The following is a 22,431-nucleotide window of genomic DNA, read 5'->3' on the forward strand; positions in this document are numbered from 1 at the left end:
AACTATTGATTATTCCATTTTTCCTAATCCAATAAAACTAAAAATATTTCCTCAATTTTCTAAGACTAAGAAGTTTTAAGGGACAGCTAAAAAATCTCTTAATTTTCAATATAATTATTCAGGAAAGTTAATAGAATACAGAAGGGCTTGACTAATCTGTGTACTAATGCTGAAGAACATTCCTGGGGTCAGGGAGATGCTGGTCAAGGGATACAAAATTTCAGTTAAAGAAATGCAGTAAGTTCAAGAGATTTATTGTAGAACATGCTGACTACAGTTAATTACAACGTATTGTATTCTTGAAAACTGCTGCGATTTTAAGTGTTTTCACCAAAAAAATGGTATGTGAGCTAATTAGCTCAATATACCCATTCCACAATGTATACATATTTCAAAACATGTTAAACACTTGAAAAAAAAAAAAAAAGAACCATTCCTGGCCCTGTAACCTTCTTCTGAGTGGGGGAAAGAGAAAGAAAAGAGAGCAGTCAATAAGAATCAAAATTGTTAATGCACTTCCTGCGTTACCTATCCTTGATGTTATTTTTTTTTAATTGAGAATGATAGAAATTATAGAAAAACCGAACACTCAGATGAGCTGAGTAAGGAGTCTAGGGATAAACCAGACGGTGGGGAATTACTTTGCCTCCTGAGAGTCTTCATACTTTGTACAACAATGAAAACATCTAACAAATTAATTCATTCAACATATAGTCAGGATCATTTATCATTATATCACTTGTGATTCAAAACACCTCAAGTGCCAACAGGAAAAGTCTAGTACCCAACGTACTAAAAAATATGGCCTCTATCAATCTAATTTAAACTACCACTATATAGTCTTACCTACCACTAAAAGGGTCTCTTTACTGTCTCCCCAAATATGCCTGACTTGTCTCAACTCCCAGCTGCATGCTGTTTCCTCCAACATGCACTATCCAGTTGTACGGATCTAAATCTGTCCCATTATTCAAAATTCACCTCAAATGCTACCCCTCCTCCAGTAAGCTTTCCCACATCGCTCCCGTGAGATACGATCTGTTTCTCCTCCAAGGAGCTATATATATCACCTACTGTTTGTACCATGTATGGAGTATTTCTTTACCTCATTACCATTGTGTATGTACAGTGCTTATCTTTCCTACTATCCTATATATCCTCAGCTCCTAGAGGGAAAACACCATGTTTTAAACATCTTCCTACCCTGGACAATGCCCATCAGTGCCCCTGAACACAGAGAGGTAAACATTCAGTTGAAATAATTATTTTGGCTATTTTGGGGGTATCTTTTAACCAACATTCATTCAATAATCAATTGTTAATAAATTGCTCGTCATCAAATTAAGTATTATATTGATACCTGAGGTTAGAAATTTCAGTCAATAAGAAGATAAAGAGGTCACAAGACAAATTCTCTGGTAAAACTACCTTAACTCCTTCTGCCCACTTCCTCAGCACATATTCAAGTAAATTACATAATAACCAGAAAATGGGGAACTTGTAATGTGAATTGATTTACAAACCAAGCATATAGGAAAAATGGTCTTTTTTTTTTTTTTAACATAGGATAACTTTATATATATAAAATAATCTTTTTTTTTTGGTCACCATTCATTAGTAGCTATTTTCTTAGAAAACAGGAATACTTTCTTTTGAATTACATAAAGGAAAGATCAAATTCTGATTGTTACAAAAAATTTCCTCCACACTTGAAACAAACAAACATGAGTTTTGCTCACCATCATCTTCGCCTAAAAGAGAAAATAATAGAAAAGATTTTAGAAAATGTCTTACATAGCTCAGATCCCAATACTATTTTTTGAGATTAAAACTGTTAAACTATTAATGATATCACGAACCTTGGTCACTGAGTAGACACCCTGCAAATGAGTCCTCTTAACCAGAATATAGGTCAAAGAGTGTAAGATTTGCACATTTTGGCCAGGCGTGGTGGCTCATGCCGGTAATCCCAGGACTTTGGGAGGCCAAGGTGGGTGGATCACCTGAGGTCAGGAGTTCAAGACCAGCCTGGCCAACATGTGAAACCCTGTCTCAACTAAAAATACAAAAATTAGCCAGGCATGGTGGCATGTACCTGTAATCCCAGCTACTTGGGAGGCTGAGGCAGGAGAATCACTTGAACCCAGGAGGTGGAGGTTTCAGCGAGCCAAGATCGCGCCATTGCACTCCAGCCTGGGCAACAAGAGCAAAATTCCATCTCAAAAAAAAAAAAGAAAAAAAAAAAGAAGGCTGGGCACGGTGGCTGAGGCCTGTAATCCCAGCACTTTGGGAGGATCACGAGGTCAGGAGTTCAAGATCAGCCCGGCCAAGATAGTGAAACCCCATCTCTACTAAAAATACAAAAAATTAGCCAGGCGTGGTGACCGGCACCTTGTAATCCCAGCTGCTCGGGAGGCTGAGGCAGAGAACTGCTTGAACCCAGGAGGCAGAGGTTGCAGTGAGCCGAGATCACACCACTGCACTCCAGCCTGAGTGACAGAGCACGACTCTGTCTCAAGAAAAAAAAAAAAAAAAAGATTTGCACATTTTAAAATACAATAACATCAGAAAGCAACTAAAAATAGTCATAAAGACCACTATTTTCAATAATTAATTAATTACTACATAAAGTTGCTCCTTTAATCATTATGCACACAATCCTCTCTGAACATTACTGTTTCCAACCTGGAATATTTTTCTCTTTTACATTACTGCTCCTCAGCAGAGACAGGCCTTAATAAGAGTATATCCCAAACTGTAATCAGTGAAACCCTTAGGCAAGGTGCTGCTTCCAGGAGGCCTAGAGGTGAGGAAGAGGCCAGAGGTTGGGCTCTAGGGCAACATAGCAGCTCTGCCTATCAGCTTTATTATGTGGGTTCTGAAATAAGATTTCATTTTTGGACAAAAGTTCCTATTGCTCAAAACCTGTTAGAAAATAGTTGTATAAGCCTAGGGGTTATGACTCAGAAATGTGGAAGAAAGAGTTAAGAAGATTAAAGAACTATTAATCAACCAATTTCAATGGAGATAGCAGGTAAATAGCAACAGCAAGAGCTATTAATTGCTTCATAGAGTACTCCTATAACAGCTAGGAACCATTCTCTTTACCTAGTCTTGTCTTCTTTCATATTTCATTTTTCTTCTTTTCTCCTCTTCCCTTCCTCTTTTTCTATGTAGTAGTTTCCTTTTCCTCATCTTTTCAGCAGTGTTATGTCTCTGATATATCACTAACATGGAAATGAAGTGTTTCTTAGGACTTGATGGTTTTCTTAAGTGAAAAAATTGTATTTTCTGCTTTAAAAGTATTAAGTGGCTGTAGAAAAGGTCTGGAAGAACACCTTTCAAACTCTGTACTACGGAATAGAAGAGCTTTCCCTTTTCACTTTATATAACTACTATATTGCTTCAATTTTTATAAAATGTTGTGTAATTAAAACCTTTAAGTTGAAAATAGAAAAGTTGTGAGGCAAAAGTAGTAAAAGAGACAAAGGATAAGAAGCCAGGCACGTCTTTTTCAGGACCAACTTCCTTCTCCAGGCAGTTTCAATGTGAATTTGGGGAAAATAAGTATTTGCCACATTGTGACAGAGTGAGCATGAAAAAGCAGTCTATGCAGTCAACCCTTCCAAGTCTATTTGGTTCTCAGAAAGGTCTAAAGATACAAATTTAGATCAGGAAATCAAATTTCTTAAAACACTCCCCGTCTAAAGAAAACACTGGAATGGCAGGTCAATGACAGAGTTGCTCCCAGGGTTTGGTTCCTCACTGAGAACAGACTGAGGATGTATCCCACTGATGACAGTAATGCTGTTCCATTGAAATATAACGCCACACACGAGTGTTAACTTAAAATGTTTCTAATAGCCACATCTTTAAAATTCAAAAGTATACACACACTACAACAAAAATATGTTACATGACACATATGTTATAGTAGTCTTACCAAAACAATAAGGTTCTGTTTAACAATATAGTTTTTACATCTAAATCAACCAAGACTAAATACAATTTAAAATTCAGTTTCACACCAGCCAAATTTCATGTGTTCAACAGTCCCATGTGGAAACTGGTTACTTTATTGGACAGTACAGATATAGAGCACTGCTAAAGTTTCTAAAATTTTTGTACATTTTTCCTACTGAAAGTGTGGCACATGAGTCGGCACCTGAGGCAGCACCTAGGAGTGTGTTTGGACCTCTCCCAAGATCTACAGAATCAGAAGCTGTATGTTACCAAGGCTCCTAGGTGATTTGTATGCACACTGAAGTCTAGAAGCACTGTTACGAGACACTGGCTGTCAAACTTGGTTGCATACTGGAACCATGTGGAGAGTTTAAAAAATAACAACGCCTGGTGTTCTCATTCCAAGGATTCTGACTTAATTAATATAGCGTAGGGCCTGAGCAACCAGATTTTTTAATAAGTCCCCAGGAAATCTTTGATATATATTGATTACTCACATATTTTAATTATTTTACATAAACTTCCTAGTTTAGGGTCTGGCACAGAGCAGGCACTCAATAAATAACAGTAATTATATAAAACAACATGCCTAGAAATCTCGAGACTTGACTGTGAACTAATCTTACACTTTTTGTTCATCATTCAAATTAAACAAAATATAAAAATGAAAGTTTTTTCAATATGAAGTTTAGTTATAAAGACATTTTATAAACAATGAAAAGCATGAAAATGTACATATGAAAAACCTACCTCGGCTAGGCGCCAGAGGATTTAAAGGACGATAAACAGATCGAGGCCTGAAAAAGAAAGCATAATACCCAAACATAGAATGTTTTAACTTTTATAGTGTATAATTTTATTCCAATAGAAACAAATACTCCCCTCCCCACCCTCTTTCTTTTTTGAGACAGAGTTTCACTTAGTCACCCAGGCTGGAGTGCAGTGGCGCAATCTCTGCTCACTGTAACCTCTGCCTCCCGGGTTCAAGCGATTCTCCTTCCTCAGCCTCCCAAGTAGCTGGGATTACAGGCACCTGCCATCATGCCCGGCTAATTTTTTTGTATTTTTAGTTCACATGGGGTTTCACCATGTTGGCCAGGCTGGTCTTGAACTCCTGACCTCAGATGATCCACCCACCTTGGCCTCCCAAAGTGCTGGGATTATAGGCGTGAGCCACAGCACCCGGCCTCTCCCGACCCTCTGTCAGTCATTCCTTCTTCCCCCACCCCCTCCAGTTACTTGAAACAGTTCTCTTCATAGATGCTGTTCCACACTCTCCATGCAGAGGTCCCTTTATAGCCAGTGTAACGCTCTGGGTTCAGCAATAGGTCTACATACTGAGCAGCTGGAGATCTCTCATCTGAACAAGAAAAAAATTCATAAAAACCATCCATATTTCACCATTTATCTAAGACTTAACAGTACAAAGCAAACCGGACTACTCAAAGGTAAGAAAAATGTCATGCTTTTCAAGTAATCTCCAACTTAAATGGTATAGTGGTTAGTTTACTTGTGACTGTACTTGACGCAAGATTTGTAATAACTTGGACAAATTCCTCAAGAGAAGAAAAAACAACTCTTCCATTTCCTTTGGATACGCAGTGCTCTTTTAAGTAATATAACATTCCCTTCACCTTATTAGAGACATGAATCATTTCTTAAGTTTTAACCACCCAGGATTGAAAAGACCAAACAGAATCATAACCTGCTTTAATATTTCATATGATTTCTTCTCTAAGAATATATCCACCTAACCACGCACTTGGAAACATTTTGTAACATATATTGTATTAAAAATAGAGATTTCTCTGCTACTCTCTGCTTGGACTGATGAAGTAAACGGCTCCATAACTTTGTGATCCAAATCTGATTATTCATAAAGCTATACCATGCTCTAGTTTTTAAAAGTTATATATTACTATTTTTACTGATGTCAACATATTGAAGTGTTTTTTTTGCTCTCAAACTAAAACATAGTAGGCACAACTTTCACAACCTTGTTGAAATATTTAAAACTAAATAACCATTTTCCATACTGAAACCCAAATGAGTATTTACCCGATCTCCACTATTTGGACTTTTTTTTTTTTTTTTTTTTTTTTGAGACGGAGTCTCACTCTGTTGCCTAAGCTGGAATGCAGTGGCGCAATCTCAGCTCACCACAACCTCCGCCTCCCAGGTTCAAGTGATTCTCCTGCCTCAGCCTCCCAAGTAGCTGGTACTACAGGCGTGCACCACCATGTCTGGCTACTTTTTGTATTTTTAGTAAAGACGGGGTTTCACTATGTTGGCCAGGCTGGTCTCAAACTCCTGACCTCATGATCCACCTGCCTCGGCCTCCCAAAGTGGCGGGATTACAGGTGTGAGCCACTGTGCCCGGCCCTATTTGGACATTTTAATTGAGATCTCTGAGAAATACAAAAGATTTTAAAAATCTTAATTATTGAAGCTCACATTCTGAATAGAAATGGGAAACGTGCTTTTCATAGCTAAAGAAAAATTATAATGACCATGCCTCACACATGTATGCTCATAATACATAGATGCTCAAGTGTTATATATGGCACACATATATTCCTTTATTTATATGCTTACTACCGTTTGTTGTCATGAATTTAAACAATAGTACAGAGGCAGCTGCTTTAAAACAGGAGTCAAATGTGGTCATTAAATGTCTCTCTTTCATTACCTGATGGTATACTTTCCTGTTAGTAAACAGTATTCCCTGGACAGTCAATGACCACAGACTGGGATTATCCATGATCACAAGGGCAAAACAGCATCTTGATCCATGCCTTCCAAGAATTACCTGGCACTTTTCTTTTTGAGACAGAGTCTTGCTTTGTCTCTCAGGCTAGAGTGCAGTGTGAGATCTCAGCTCACTGTAACCTCCGCCTCCCAGGTTCAAGCAATTATCCTGTCTCAGCCTCCCAAGTAGCTGAGATTACAGGCACTCGCCACCATGCCTGGTTGATTTTTTGTATTTTTAGTAGAGACGGGGTTATGCCATCTTAGCCAGGCTGGTCTCAAACTCCTGATCTCAGGTGATCCACCTGCCTGGCACTTTCATGATGTAGGAAGAATACAAGGATAACTAACAATTTACTATATTAAGTGGGTTGTATATAACTTAGACAATGGAAACATGATTTTGCAGACTATAAGAATACTGGCTCTATTTCTAGCTCTAAATTTGTAAAGATACTCCACTACAAAAAGCAAGGCAAGGAAAACAATTTACAGATGGATAGAAAAAACTGTCCAAGAACACAGATTGACTCAGGGCTCAAAAACAATAACTTTTAAAATCTTAATTTAAAATAAAAATTCAAACTATGAAGTATAAGTATGGCTTTTGATATGGGCATGGTGGCACATGCCTCTAGTCCCAGTTGCTTGGGAGGCTGAAGTGGGAGGATCACTTGAGCCCAGGAGTCGGAGGCTGCAGTGAACTATGATGGCACCACTACACTCCACCCTGGGCAACAGCCTTTTTTTTTTTTTTTAAAAAAAAAAGAAAGTATGGCTTTTAGTAAAGAAAAAAAATCTTAAAATTCAGTATTTAATTTCTAAATTGTATAGTTTTAATCTCCATAAGCTGCTCTTGAATAAATTCGTCTGCAAAACTGAATTATATACAAGCTTCACAATTAAATATAACATTGATTTATGTTCTCTGACACATATATATGTATATATTTATAAATAATTTGTGTATGTGTGTGTACATGTAGGACTATATGTATATAGAATCCTCTACAAACGTGCAAATTGGACTAGTACCAACCTCTTTTCCCAAGAAAACCAACCAAATAACCAATAAAGAAGAAAAACCATGATTCAGATATTAAACCATGATGATTTAAAATATACTTTAAGGGAGCTAAAAAAATCACAAGAGGAAAATCAATTATATCAGGTTTTTCATTGTTCTTTTTTAAGAAATGTGGTCTTACTTTGTTGTGCAGGCTGGACTCGAACTCCTGAGCTCAAGCAAGCCTCCTGCCTCAGCCTCCCAAGTAGCTGGGACTCCAGGTGCTCACCACGACACACAGCTCAATTACATCAGTTTTTATAACTACTTAAGTAAAACTTACATTTTCAATGTTCTTAATGTTTATTCCCTTAGTTTAATCAATACTTTTTAAAAAAATCTTTTAATACTTTTTCAAATCATGAAAAGAGTGGGTTTTGTTAACCTATACAAGGAGTTTGCAAACTACAGCTTGTGTGCCAAATCTGGCCTGCTGCTTATTTTTGTAAATAAAGTTTTCATGGAACACAGCCATGTTCATTTGTTTACATACTGCTTTCACACTATTATGGCAGAGATGAGTAATTCCAACAGAGACCCTATAGTCAGTATATAAAGCCTAAAATAGTTACCATTAGTCCATTTTCTTAAAAAGCTTACCAACCTCTGCTCTATACTGACAAGAATTTCATGGGACATCCAGAGTGAGCAACGTGTGTGGCAGAAAGCATCTACAGGCCAAGTTCTCTACAAACACACTAGCTGGTAGTGCCCATCCTTATCCCTGGGCCATCTGTGACACTGATTTTCATTTGTTCAACTGCTACTTGTCTCAGTTTGCACAGCTGCATCATTCATTCAGATAATTCTCTCTAAATTATCTGGCCCTCTACTATGACCCTCCCCCACAAAAGTTTTATCTTCTTTCTGCCTCTACAAAGCAGCTTCATAATTCCTTATTCTTGGAATTCATGAAGTTGAACTAGTGTTATTTCCTCCAAGTATATATATATATATATATATATTTTTTTTTTTTTTTTTTCCGATGAGGCTGACTCTGTCGCGCAGGGGGGAGTGCAATGGCATGGTCTCAGCTCAATGCAACCTCTGCCTGTTGGGTTCAAGCAATTCTCCTGCCTCAGCCTCCTATGTAGCTGGGACTACAGACATGTACCACCACGCCTGGCTAGTTTTTGTATTATTAGTAGAGGCAGGGTTTCGCCATGTTGGCCAAGCCAGTCTCAAACTCCTAACTTCAGGTGATTCACCTGCCTCAGCCTCCCAAAGTGCTGGGATTACAGGTATGGGCCACCGTGCCTGGCCTTAAGTATACGATTTTTTTCTAACTGAATTTCCTTTCCACTGTCCTAATTTAATAGAGTTATGAGGTCATACCACATTTTCTAGAATGTTAAACTTTCCTCCCTACTTCCTAACTCATATATCTCTTAAACATTAATGGTAGCATACAGGACAACTTAGTGTGCAAGCTCTTTGCTATGGTCACAGATAAAAAAAATACTGTATTATAGACTCAGGATTAAGCTTAAAGCCCTCCATCACCAACCCTACCCCAAACTGCTACTAACTCACTATTAAAACATGATTTACAGTCAAGGAGAAGCTACAGTTTATAAAGCTCTCAAGAAATTTTGATACACAACCAGATTTAGAAACTACTGTTTTAAACATTAAATTTATTAATGAACATATTTTAAGGGAAAAAATAAAACTAAAAATCTATCATGCTATTTAGGCTTTTTATGAACCAACTAGTTCATTCAGCAAGTATTTACTAAGCATCTACCACGTCCAGGCACCATTCTAGGCACTAGGGATACATTAGTGAACCAAAAACAAAGCCCTTGCCCTCAAGTAGCTCACAATCTAGCTGGGGAAGACTGACAAGAAACCGATACACTCAATAATATGCCATATACTGTCAGACAGTTGTTAGTGCTTGGGCAGGGTGGGGGCCATCAAAGCAAAGGGACAGGGAGTGATAGTGACTACTATCTTATATAGCGAGATGAGAGCAGGCTTTTCTGATAAAGTGACATTTGAGGAGAAACATGAACAAGAAGCAAGCCATGATAAAGACAGTAACAACAACAACAACAAAAAAGAGTGGTAGGGAAAGCAGTTTACCTTAAAGGATATTAAATTACTAAACTATTTTAAAAACTACTATTTAATCTATAGGGATCATCTTCCATTCAAATGAAGTCATTATCAACAACAAAACAGCAGGAAATGGGTATATGGATATATTCCCTAGTAAACTGGGTGAATATTCTTTATATTTTTGTTTTAATCCACTGAATTTGGGAAACAGCAATAACTAAACAATGATTCTAAAGCTACCCTGACAGTAATTTTAAAAACTACTATAGGCCAGGCACGGTGGCTGATGGCTGTAATCCCAGCACTGTGGGAGGCCAAGGCAGACGGATCACCTGAGGTCAGGAGTTCGAGACCAACCTGGCCAACATGGCAAAACCCTGTCTCTACTAAAAATAAAAAAAAAATTAGCTGTGCATGGTGGTGCAAGCCTATAATCCCAGCCACTAGGGAGGCTGAGGCAGAATTGCTTGAACCTAGGAGACAGAGGTTGCAGTGAGCCAAGATTGTGCCATTGCACTCCAGCCTGGGCAACAGAGTGAGACTCCATCTCAAAACAAAACAAAACAAAAACAAACTGCATATAAACCATTGGAATATATATGAACATTACAACTCAGAAGAGTCATGGTAAACCAACTAGTAGGTACCATGGTTTTATAAGAATATAAAAATAATTGATTTTAAATATAATCTTGAAAATCTTAAGGGGATGATTTCATGTAAATTCTTAAAAAATATTTCTTACTTTCTACAATTTAAGAAACTAATATTTTAAAAAATAGTTAACACGGCCAGGTGCAGTGGCTCAAGCCTGTAATCCCAGCACTTTGGGAGGCCGAGGCAGGTGGATCACGAGGTCAGGAGATCGAGACCATCCTGGCTAACACGGTGAAACCCCGTCTCTACTAAATATACAAAAAATTAGCTGGGCGTGGTGGCGGGCACCTGTAGTCCCAGCTACTTGGGAGGCTGAGGCAGGAGAATGGCGTGAACCTGGGGGGCGGAGCTTGCAGTGAGCCGAGATCGTGCCACTGCACTCCAGCCTGGGTGACACAGCAAGACTCTGTCTCAAAAAAAAAAAAAAAAAAAATCGTTAACACTGTTTATACTGATGGCAGGTAATCTACATATCAATTTATTTATAGCAAGTACTTCCTGCAATTAAGTATTTTTATTAAATACCTATTTACCATAAGAGTAATATATAGTCACACAAATTATTAATTTGAAAACCTATTAAATAAGCACTATTATTTATACTTTAATCAAAGAATAGGTAAATGGACAATTTAGAAATAAATGACTATGAGTGTTAAGCACTCAAATATAAATGGCAACCAAAGAGCAAATGTGAGAGTAAGGAGAGGTTCAATGGCTTGCTTTGATAAAACTTTTACCAATTCTCTATATCATAGAGAGGACAGATACTTCATTAATTATCCCTTAGTATAACCTCACTCAGATTCCTTTAAAATTTCCTTACTGAAACCATATAAGCCAAGATAACATTCCATCTCCCAGTATTATTCTCAGTTTACCATACTATCGTAGAAGCTCACTCTAACTTACTCCACTATGGGCTGGATTTCTAGCACAATTCTACCTGTGAATCTTTTTTAAAACTTTAGAAAGCAGATCATTCTAGATGCTTGAAGAGTTCCAAAGAACTACTATTTCCAACTATGCACACTTAATCCCCAAATTCTTTTCCACTATGAAAAATATAACAATACCAAGGAAAAAGGTGAAGAGAAACTAAATGAATGATTTATGCCTACTCAGCACAATTCTTTGGGAATATTATCCTACAGATAAAAAATTTTGAGTCACTGCAATTACCTTCTGTTAAGAGAAGTGGTAGTTACTCTGGTGGATAGTGCCCAGTCTTTCTACCATTTCAGGGAACTCTTGGAAAAAGGGCTGTGGAGAAGTCGAATTAGAGTCCTCTCCAGCATTAGAAAGCATCTTTACATGAGTTTGTTAAGAACTCTAGCAAATTCCAGTATAAATATTTTTACAAAATGTTCACAGACCTATAACTAAGTGGCTTCAATTGAAGGTCCATGGCAGATGGTATATCATAATGGAAAGAATACAGGTTTTGGATTCGGATATGGGATCAAATCCTGCCTCAGCCTCTTGCTATTGTGTGATCTTGGGCAAGTTATTTAGTCTTTTTTCAGACTCAGTTTTCTCAGATATGAAATAATACACACTTATGAAGGTAGCTGCAAAGACCAGAAAAAATGTATTTAAGGCACTTAACACAGGGCCTGGAACATAGGCTCTCAATAAATGCCATTATGAATAATAAGGTCTACATAGCAAAATCCAGTACTGAAGCTATAATTCAGTTTATATTTTCATTGATTAAAATGTCTTATAAAAGGGTTAAAGTTAAAATAATTTAATTATAATAGTTTATTGTATTACCATCAAGTTCACAAAAGTGATCCCGTGAATCATCATATCTTGCCCAGTCAATGAAAGCTTCTTTGCTTTGATTACTATGGGAAGGAGGAATAAAAAAGAAAAATTATTAAATTTGGAGCTGAAACTTTTAATACTCTATTCTAGTGTAATTAAAATAGATAATCTGAGGTCAGTTAAAGATTAGATGATGTCACAATTCTGCTATTAGTGATTACATGAAGGAATGACAAAAAACAAGTTATATGAAAATATATATATTAATTTCCTTGAGTAATTTATATTTCTTAACTACACTGAATTATTAGGACTAGTCAATAATAATTATTTTGAGGAGAAATTAATTTGTAAATACATATAACATGTAGTTAAACACAAAACTCAAGCTAAACTTTTCAATTAACTTAGAAATTATAATGTTAAATGTATTTTTTCCTGAAGTAATTAAATTTACTTTCAGAATTCTTTTAATTTAAATTGCGTCTATACTTACAAGATCTAAAATACCAATAACTGTATTTCTATAATCTCCCATCCAATGTGGTATTCACTGGTTACAACAATGCCACTTTTATCATGGTGTATCATTCATTTCACAGCTTAGTTAACATTTAACAAAATCTATGATCAAGATTTCTAACTTGAAGAACTGATAAGTAACAACTGCATTCATTGAAATCAACTTTGATCTACATTAACTTGAACCTATATTCAGGCCTTCTCTGTATTGAATACTCATGATGGTAGGATCTATCAGAGAGGCATCATTTTGCTACCCTCTTTATTCATAACACAAAAGGAAAAAACAAGGTACAAAAAACTGTATAAATCAGGTATATAAAGGTAAAAATCAGGTAATTCCCAAATGTGGTACTGTCATAATCAAGAATTTGTTTTGTATTTGAGAAGCCACTACAAAGAAGTGTATAAGCTTGGCTGTACTACATCAACTTTATCAATACATTTTTCCAGTTCAACTTACTGTGGAATTTTTTTCCCTATGGGAGTATATAATAAAAATTAACAAAAATATTGTATCACAGTTGACTCAACTGAAATATGTGATGCCATAAACAATAATGCCTAATTACAGCTAAAATGACGTTAACTAAACTTGTGTTTAATAAGATAGATCTTACGTTGAAAGTAGTGAAGAACAAATCAATAGTGATATAAATTCCTATTTTCTTGTTAACAATATGACTTTCAGGAACTTTCTTTGAGCATCCTCATTTGAAGAGGCTTTGCTGATTCTTTCACCTAACCCCTGCCTAAAACCACAGTAAAGCCATGCCTAAGCCCGAAAAAATACTGAACGTGCATCTAATGCTAATAAAGCTGGCTCAGTGTGATTTATAAATGAGTTAGAAGGGACCTTAGAGGTTATCTACTTCAGCTTTTCCAAACGTCAGTTTGAAGATGGATGCAACACTATTTGCATGAGAATTTCTTGGGCTTAACTCAGCACTTCCTTTCAAGATAGTGTCCCAAGGTTAAAGTAGTAGTCTTCAAACTGGGAAATGAGGAGCATAAAAGATGGAATAGGTAATGAGAAACTTTCTGGGAGTGATAAATATATATTTTTTGAGACACGGTCTCACTGCACCCAGGCTGGAGTGCACTGACATCATAGTTCACTGTAGCCTTGACCTTCTGGGATCAAGTGATCCTTCTACCCTCAGCCTCCCAAGTAGCTCGAACTATAGACATACGCCAACACATCCAGCTAATTTATTTATTTATTTTTTTGGACAGACAGGGTCTTGCTATGTTGCCCAGGCTGGTCTCAAACTCCTGGGCTCAAGTGATCTGCTTGTCTTGGCCTCCCAAAGTGCTGGGATTACAGGTGTGAGTCACCATGCCCAGTCAATATATGTATACACACACACATATATATATATATATATATATTTTTTTTTTTGAGACATAGTTTTACTCTGTCACCCAGGCTGGAGTGTAGTGGCACGATCTTGGCTCACCGCAACCTCCACCTCCTGGGTTCAAGTGATTCTCCTGCCTCACCCTCCTGAGTAGCTGGGATTACAGGCGTCTGCCATCACGCCTGGCTAATTTTTTTTTATTTTTAGTAGTATTTAAGTAGTATTTTCACCATGTTGGCCAGGTTGGTCTTGAACTCCTGGCCTCACATGATCCCCCTGCCTCGGCCTCCCAAAGTGCTAGGATTACAGGCATGAGCCACCACACCCAGCCTATGGTATCTTAATTGTGATGATGTTATATGGGTGGACACATGTCAAAACATCAAACTGTATACTTTATATGCAGTGTATCATATTTCATTATACCTCAAAGTAAAGCTGTTTAAAAATCATAGTACCAATCACTGGAGAAGTTGTAGAACAGATAACTGACACACTGCTAGTAGCAATATAATTTGGTAGCAATTTTAGAAAACAATTTGGCAGTACCTAATCTCATTTCTCGGTATATTCTCCATAAAAATATACACATGTATGCACCAAATTTGTTTTTTATTTTTTCACAGATAGTGTCTCACTTTGTCACTCAGGCTGGGGAGTACAGTGGCACAATCATAGCTCATTGCAGTCTCAAACTCATGAACTCAAAGTGATCCTCCTGCCTCAGCCTCTCAAGTAACTGGGACTATAGGCCCATGCCACTGCACCTGACTATTTTTTTTTTTAATTTTTTGTAGAGACAGGATCTCACTTGTTGGCCAGGCTGATTTTGAACTCCTTGCTTCAAACAATCCTCCTCTCTTGGCCTCCCAAAGTACTGGGATTACAGGCATGAGCCACCATGTCCAACTGTATCCACCAAAATATTTCTGAAATGGTCCCAAAGCATAAGCTATCAAGAGCAGAATGGAAACATGGCACATTCTTACTATAGAATACTATGTGCCAATAAAAAAGAATTAAACATTACTATGCCCAAAAACATGAATGAATCTCAGACACATGTTAACAAAAAGAAGCCAGATACAACAGAATATGTTCTATATCATTCTATTTATAAACAGTTAAAACTAATCTCTGTCAGTATCTCAAAATCACGGTTAACTTTGGAAGGTGATAATGACTAGGAAAGTACACATGGTAATCTGGACAGCAAGTATAATGCTCTGGATGGTGGCTATAGAGTTGGGTTCACTTTGTAAAGTTACATTGACCTTTACACTTAAGAATTTTCTATTCCACCATATGTGTATTATACTTAAATTTTTTAAGTTTAAAGAATAATTTCTGTTCAACAACAAAAAACTATATGCAAAATTAAAGGACAAATCCTAACAACACAGCCAACAAAGAATTATCACATTATATAAAGAATGCTTACAAATCAGTAATAATTTTAAAATCCAAACCCAATGGAGAAAAAAATGACAAAGAATATAAACTGGCAATTTACCCCAAAATCTTCGAATGACTTAAGCCTAGTCCCTAGATCATTCCTCTATTTACACTCTCTCCTTGGTGATCTCATTTAGGTTTATGGCTGCTAAACACCATCTATTCATTGACTGACATCCAGACCTCTCCCCTATTTCAGATTTGTATATCCAACTGCCTACCTGAAATCTCCAAGTGGATGTCTCACAGGCAGCTCAAACTTAACAAATCCAAATTTGACTATAACTTTGTATCAGACTTGCTCCTCCTGCAGCTGTCCACAGGTCAGTAAATGGCAACTCCATTTTTATAATTCCAAATCTTGTAGTCATCCAAAAGCTCATATCTTCTCAATACCACATATCCAATACTGCAGCAAATCCTGTTAGCTGTATCTTCAAAATACATCCAGAACCTGACCGCTTCTCATCATTTCCACTGCTATCACCCTGGTTTAAATCACCATAATATCTTATTTGGATTACTACGATAATCACGTAATAAGGCTTCTGCAACATATCAGGCTCCCTCAACACATGCCCTTAACTCCTCTGTTCAAAACCTCCCTGTGAGTTTTATTCCACCCAGTCTAAAAGCAAACACTCATTATAATTGCTTTCAAGGCTCTACAAGATCTCTACCCACCCCACCTCCTGCCCCATCCCTAGCATCTTTTGACCTTGTCTTCTGCTACTTTGCCCTTGATGACTGTGCTCCAGTTACATTGGTCTTATTGTGTTTAAGTCTAGGCATGATCCTGCCATGGGGGTTTTCAACTAACATTTATATATACCTGGAATGCTCATCCCCCAGCCAACCATAGTAAGACTCATGCCTTCACCTTCTTCGGCAATTTGTTCAAATGTTGTATTATCACTTAGGTCTTCTCTGACCACCCAATTTAAAACAGTGCCACTCTCTCACTCCTAGCCCTCTTTGTTCTTCCCTGCCTGTCTTCCCTAGCATTCATCATCATTTTACTTACTTATTTCTCATATATTTTACTTGTTTATCGTGTTATTTCCTCTGACAAGGATCAAGTTGCACGAGGGCGGAAATTTTATCCGTTACGCTACTGGATTCCTAGTACCCTAGAACAGTGCTTGGCACATTGTAGACATTCATTTGTTGAATGAATAAGAAACTCAAATGTCCAATAAATAAAAAATGCTCAAATCCACTAGTAATTACAAAGTATAAAATAAAAACAAGGTACTATTTCACACTCAACAAACTATCAACTTTTGGTAAGGATGTAGAGAATGATACAAGCTGTCAGCACTGGAGTCAGTATATATTCACACCAAGTACTATGGAATGTCATCAGGCAATATCAAGAATGGGTATTAAAAAGACAATCCTAAGATTCAACAATTCTACTTCTAATGTGAAAAAATATTTGGGAATGTTCAAGGTGGCATGTTTGTAAAAGTAAATAATTGGAAATAGCTAAACATCCATCAATAAGTGAATAGCTAAGTAAAATATGGGATATTTATATGATGAAATCATTCATCAGTTAAAAGAATAAATCTGTGTTTCAACATGGACAGATCTAGAAAGCAAAATGTACAATGAAAAAAGTTGCAGAATGTTAAATATAGGATATCATTTATATAAAGGAAAAATAAAACCATATACACAAAATAAAACTATCTTATTTATACATATAAATATATAAAAACAAAAACAGACTGGATATATACCAACAAATTCATGATAGTAGTTACCTCTACTGGATTAGAGAATAGAGCATAAGGGATTTTAAATTTATCTGTGATGTTTCTTGTTCCTTAAAACATATGGCAAAAAATGTTAATATTTATTTACTTGGAATGGAGGATTATTTATTTGAAATGGAGGATATGTATGTGGGTGTTTATTATCTTTTATTTTCCTATATTAAATTTTGTCTTCAATAAATAAAATTGCTAACTTATACTGAGTCATTAGCAATTAGGTACATAAATACAAATCTTTTTTTTTTTTTTTTTTTGAGACAGAGTCTCGCTCTTGTCACCCAAGTTAGAGTGCAATGGTGCGATCTCAGCTCACTGCAACCTCCGCCTCCCAGGTTCAAGCAATTCTCCTGCCTCAGCCTCTCAGGTAGCTGGGATTATAGGCACCCGCCACCACGCCCGGCTAATTTTTGTATTTTTAGTAGAGATGGGGTTTCACCATGTTGGCCAGGCTAGTCTTAAACTCCTGGCCTCAGGTGATCTGCCCACTTCAGCCTCCCAAAGTGCTGGGATTACAGGCATGAGCCACCGTGCCCAGCTCATAAATACAAACCTAATCAAATGGGAATGTAAAGGAATTTCTGAAATATCTCATTCCCAACTACTGATTATGTCTAGTCATTTTATACTACACAATTTGAGGCCATTTATATATTGTTTATGCTGGTTTCTGTTTAGAACAAATAAGGAAAAGTTAACAGAAAAAAAAATCTATGAAATTTAACAGGCTAATAACTTTTATCATTCAAAATGTAACATCCAGACTCAATCACTATTTAAAAAGATTTAGGAGTTCAAGACCCTTCTTCCATAGTAATCAGGAAAAATTGATCCATAAACCCTGTTAGCTGAACAATCTTGTAAATTTCTACTTTTTAAAAGATTTACTATGGATGATACATTCTAGAAATTTAAGGATAAATCAGCCAAGAAGAGGCAAAGCTATTATGAAATTTAGGATAAAGAAAAACTTTTTCTTCCTTTTAAAAATATATTAGTTAAAACTTTAATGGGTACAAAAATGTTTTACCAAAATCATAAAAAATTGATTCTTGATATCAATAAGAGAATTTTTTTTAATATTACCAAAATAAAACTTGCCTTAATGTGCTGTTAATTGCTCCCAGTTTATTAGCTTGCTCACAATCTTCTAATTCTTTGGTATTGTTTGCCATTTTCAAGTACTGCAAAGAAGTTCATAAGTTTAGTAAAAATTATTACCTTATTCTTTATTTCAGTTTCTATTGGCAGAATAATCAATCTGTCAACAATGATATACACTAAATATACATACATTCCATTATAAAAATCCCTATCATATGTAAGAAATACAAATGAAAATGAGGCAGAAATTTCCACCAACTAAATATTATTTCCATCAACAACATATTAAAATTTAACAATTAGGCTGGGTGCGGTGGCTCACGTCTGTAATCAGCACTTTGGGAGGCCAAGGCGGGCGGATCACTTGAGGTCAGGAGTTCAAGACCAGCCTGGTCAACATGGTGAAACCCCGTCTCTACTAAAAATACAAAAATTATCCAAGTGTGGTGGCACACGCCTGTAATCCCAGCTACTCGGGAGAGGCTGAGGCAGGAGAACTGCTTGAACCTGGGAGGTAGAGGTTGAAGTGAGCTGAGATCACGCCACTGCACTCCAGCCTGCATGACAGAGCAAGACTCTGTCTCAAAAAAATAAATAAAAACTCAAAAGTAAAAGTTAACAATTAGCACTGATGTGTTGGTGATATCAACTGAAAAAACAACCCTCTTGGGAAGTAAATTTGACCATATATATATATATAACATATGTGTGTGCAAACATATATATATATGGTCAAATTTAGTTCTAAAGAGGGTTTTTATATAAAAGTTATATATACACACACATATATATACATACGTACATATATACACACACACACACACACACGTTTGCAAAATGCTTAAACCTTTGAACCTGCAGTCCCACTAGTGAGACCATATCCCAGGGCAACCATTTTTTTAAAAAGGTACAACTGCCTTGGAAAATTATTTGGTATTATTTCTAATGTTGAGATAGGCATGCCTTATGGTTCAGCAATCCTGCCTTTACAGGTAGACCTAGAGAAACTCTTACGTGTGTGCACAATGAGACAAAGGACAAAAATGCTAGTGCATTACTGTTTGAAATAGCCAAAAATTGGGCTGAAATGTCCATCAATAGAGGAATGGCTAATATGTGTTATAGTCATACAACTGACTACAGCTATTAAGATGATGAGCAAAATCCACATATACCAACAGAGAAAATTTCAAAAGCGTAAGACTGAGTAAAAGCACAAACTGAAAAAAAGTTTGTAACCTAAAGAAATAGAAAAATATTATTTAATATTATTTAAATTAAAAAAATTTACACACAATAAATTACATATTACTTGTGGATACACATGCAATAAAAGTGTAAAATATATTACATGTAGATACACCTGCAATAAGAATATAAAATCACAGAAGGATACTTCAGAAAAATGGTTAGCTCTGGGAGGAAGGAAGTAGAACGAACTGGGAAAGAGCTGAGGGGGTTTCCACTGCTTTTTTATGGTTTTATTTATTTCAGATCTGAAGCAAAAATAAATACAATGAAGTAAAAACAAAAGATTACACGGGAGAGAGAGCAAGAAGAAAATGCAAAGGAGGCACAAGAAGGAGACAGAGAGAGAGGGTATGATGATCTTTATTATGGATGCGCAGTAGTGAAAAACAGGAAATAAACGGTTCTCTAAAAACATATCAATGGCAAAATAAATTATAATACTCTCATAAGAGGACAAGGACAATCATTAAAAATGAATATCTTAATACCATCTGAAAGTACTCTGCTCAAAATATCTTGATAATTATTTACTCTATACAATATAATTCTGAACCTGCCAGGCTAACTAGTTGAAACAGAAGACTAAAAATAGCTATGTGATAAAACACCTGCTGACTAGGGGATCTGACACTATAGTTACATTTAATAGTTGTTCCAGAGATTCCAAAAACAGTACTGAAGCAATTTCAAAAGAATCTAGAAATGTACAATCTATCTGCTTGATGCAAGAGTTAGGGATTTGGAATTCTCAGGCAAAATGTCTCCATTCCCAACTAACCATAATATGGTTCTTTACTACAGCCACTGTCAGTCAGTAAATGGTAAGTTTCACAATGTAAAGCAGAAACACTCAAGGAAGAGGAGGGACTTACCTTATTAGAATGCCCAGCTTTTATTCCAACCGGAATTTTACTCTTAAAAAAACAAGAAAAACAAAAAATTGTTTAAGTGATCTTTTTTTTTTTTGGAATTTCTTCACGAATTGTCAATGCATTGCTCTATTTCATCAAGCATTTTACTCTATGAGGGGCAAATATACACTCACTCAAATTCTGTTTTCACACTATCTCATAAAGTAAAAGTGTTATCCCAATATACAGACTTATAAATCAAAGTATAGAAAACTGAATGACATACACAAAGTAAGAAAGCCAAAAGCAGCTCTAATAACTATTGCAGCATTTTTTATAGTTTATATAATTTAGGTTGAAAACACTGACAATCACTTCCTTCCACAAACTTTGTTACCATAGAAAAGAAAGTTCTGAAAGTTCAAAATTATTTGCAATGTATTATGTGCAATTTTAACTTCTGCTCTAATAAAGTGTAGGCAATTTTGGATTACTAGAAAGCTTTTTTTGGCCCACATGATTAACCTAGAGTTTACCAATCTAATCTAGGGTTTACCAATGGGAGAACTGCATGTAGCTGGAACATTCTTTTTCACAAGGCCAATAATTAGTGTTAGGCTTTAATAAATGTATCTGAATTATTACAACCGTTTTATCAAACAGAACTTTAAACAAAATACTTAATACATATTTTATTCTTAAAGGAAACTGAATATTATAAATTTTTAAAGAATGTTCCCTTTAGGAAGGACATTGGTACAGATTTTTAAGGACAACAAACTAGACTAACGGATTAGGTAAGAAAAGCAGAAAGTGAAAGGAAAACAAAGCTTACAACTAATTACTGTTGAAGGAGAGGAATATAATTAATTATGTTAGATAACAAAAATCAAAGTCTAAAATGTAGCGTTCTCTTGGTATTAAGTATAGGTTTTTTTTTTTAAATGTAAATGTAACAAGGCCAAGTGAAAATCTAATTCTAAGCCTGAAATTTCCCCAATTAAATCACCATAAATTTGAAATATAGGGTCCAGTAGCTTGTTTTTGTTTTTTTTTTCCTATGAAACAAGATGCTGATTCAATAAAGCATGAAATAAAAGACAACTGCAGATCCAATCCTAGAACAGGCCTCTGATTTTCCTTCCATTTTAGAATAAGACTATATTTCCATATTTGATCATCAGTATCACTGGATACAAGTGTCTTCAAACCCATTTTGGTGTCAAGTATAGAATCTTCAATAATCTGGTTCTAAAGGAGAGAGCTGAGAGCATATGAATTTGCTGACACATCCAAATCCATTGACATTAGCCTGAAATAAAGTAGAGGTTATGCTTTTCTAAAAGTCCAAGAGAAAATTGGCTTTGCCCTGTTATTTTATTTATTATACCTCTGGACAGGGCTCCACATGACAGTCTTTTATTGAACAGTGGCCATCTTCTGCCCAGAAAGGACAAGGTCGCTTCAGATTAACCTTGAAAGAAAGAACAAAGTTAGTAAACTCATATTATAGTTATGGGGTGCTCTCAAAGTGTCATTGTGTTGGGCACCAGTGACATGGTGGTGAATAAGAAGGAATACTTCCTATCCTTGTGGCACCTATAAGGTTCAGAATTTAAAATGACAGCAATGAGCTAGATCATGCCATTGCACTCCAGACTGGGTGACAGAGAAAGCATTTAGAACTACCTGAATGTCTTCCAGCCTCCTAATGTTATCTTATTAATGACAGTTCTCTCATGCACCCATTTATTCAACAAATAATAACTGAGCATCCAACTACGTGTCAGGCACTGGGTAGGCTATGGGGGAAAAATGGACAGAAAAAGAACTCCCCTATC

At 36.2% G+C, this 22,431-nt stretch overlaps 1 protein-coding gene across 1 annotated transcript in view; it reads right to left on the reverse strand.

Annotated features, from left to right (window-relative positions):
- The window catches only part of ERO1B (endoplasmic reticulum oxidoreductase 1 beta), a 66,680-nt gene that overhangs the window by 15,558 nt on the left and 28,691 nt on the right, over nt 1–22,431 (reverse strand). Inside the window, exons 3-9 of the mRNA XM_031001240.3 lie at nt 21,981–22,064; nt 20,612–20,653; nt 18,486–18,568; nt 12,275–12,348; nt 5,203–5,323; nt 4,714–4,760; nt 1,740–1,751 (exon numbers count right to left, since the gene is read on the reverse strand). Coding sequence (XP_030857100.2) covers nt 1,740–1,751; nt 4,714–4,760; nt 5,203–5,323; nt 12,275–12,348; nt 18,486–18,568; nt 20,612–20,653; nt 21,981–22,064 — 463 coding nt within the window. The remainder of the gene's footprint in view (nt 1–1,739; nt 1,752–4,713; nt 4,761–5,202; nt 5,324–12,274; nt 12,349–18,485; nt 18,569–20,611; nt 20,654–21,980; nt 22,065–22,431) is intronic.

The sequence above is a fragment of the Gorilla gorilla genome, chromosome 1, assembly GCF_029281585.2.
Source record: "Gorilla gorilla gorilla isolate KB3781 chromosome 1, NHGRI_mGorGor1-v2.1_pri, whole genome shotgun sequence".
NCBI lineage: Eukaryota > Metazoa > Chordata > Mammalia > Primates > Hominidae > Gorilla > Gorilla gorilla.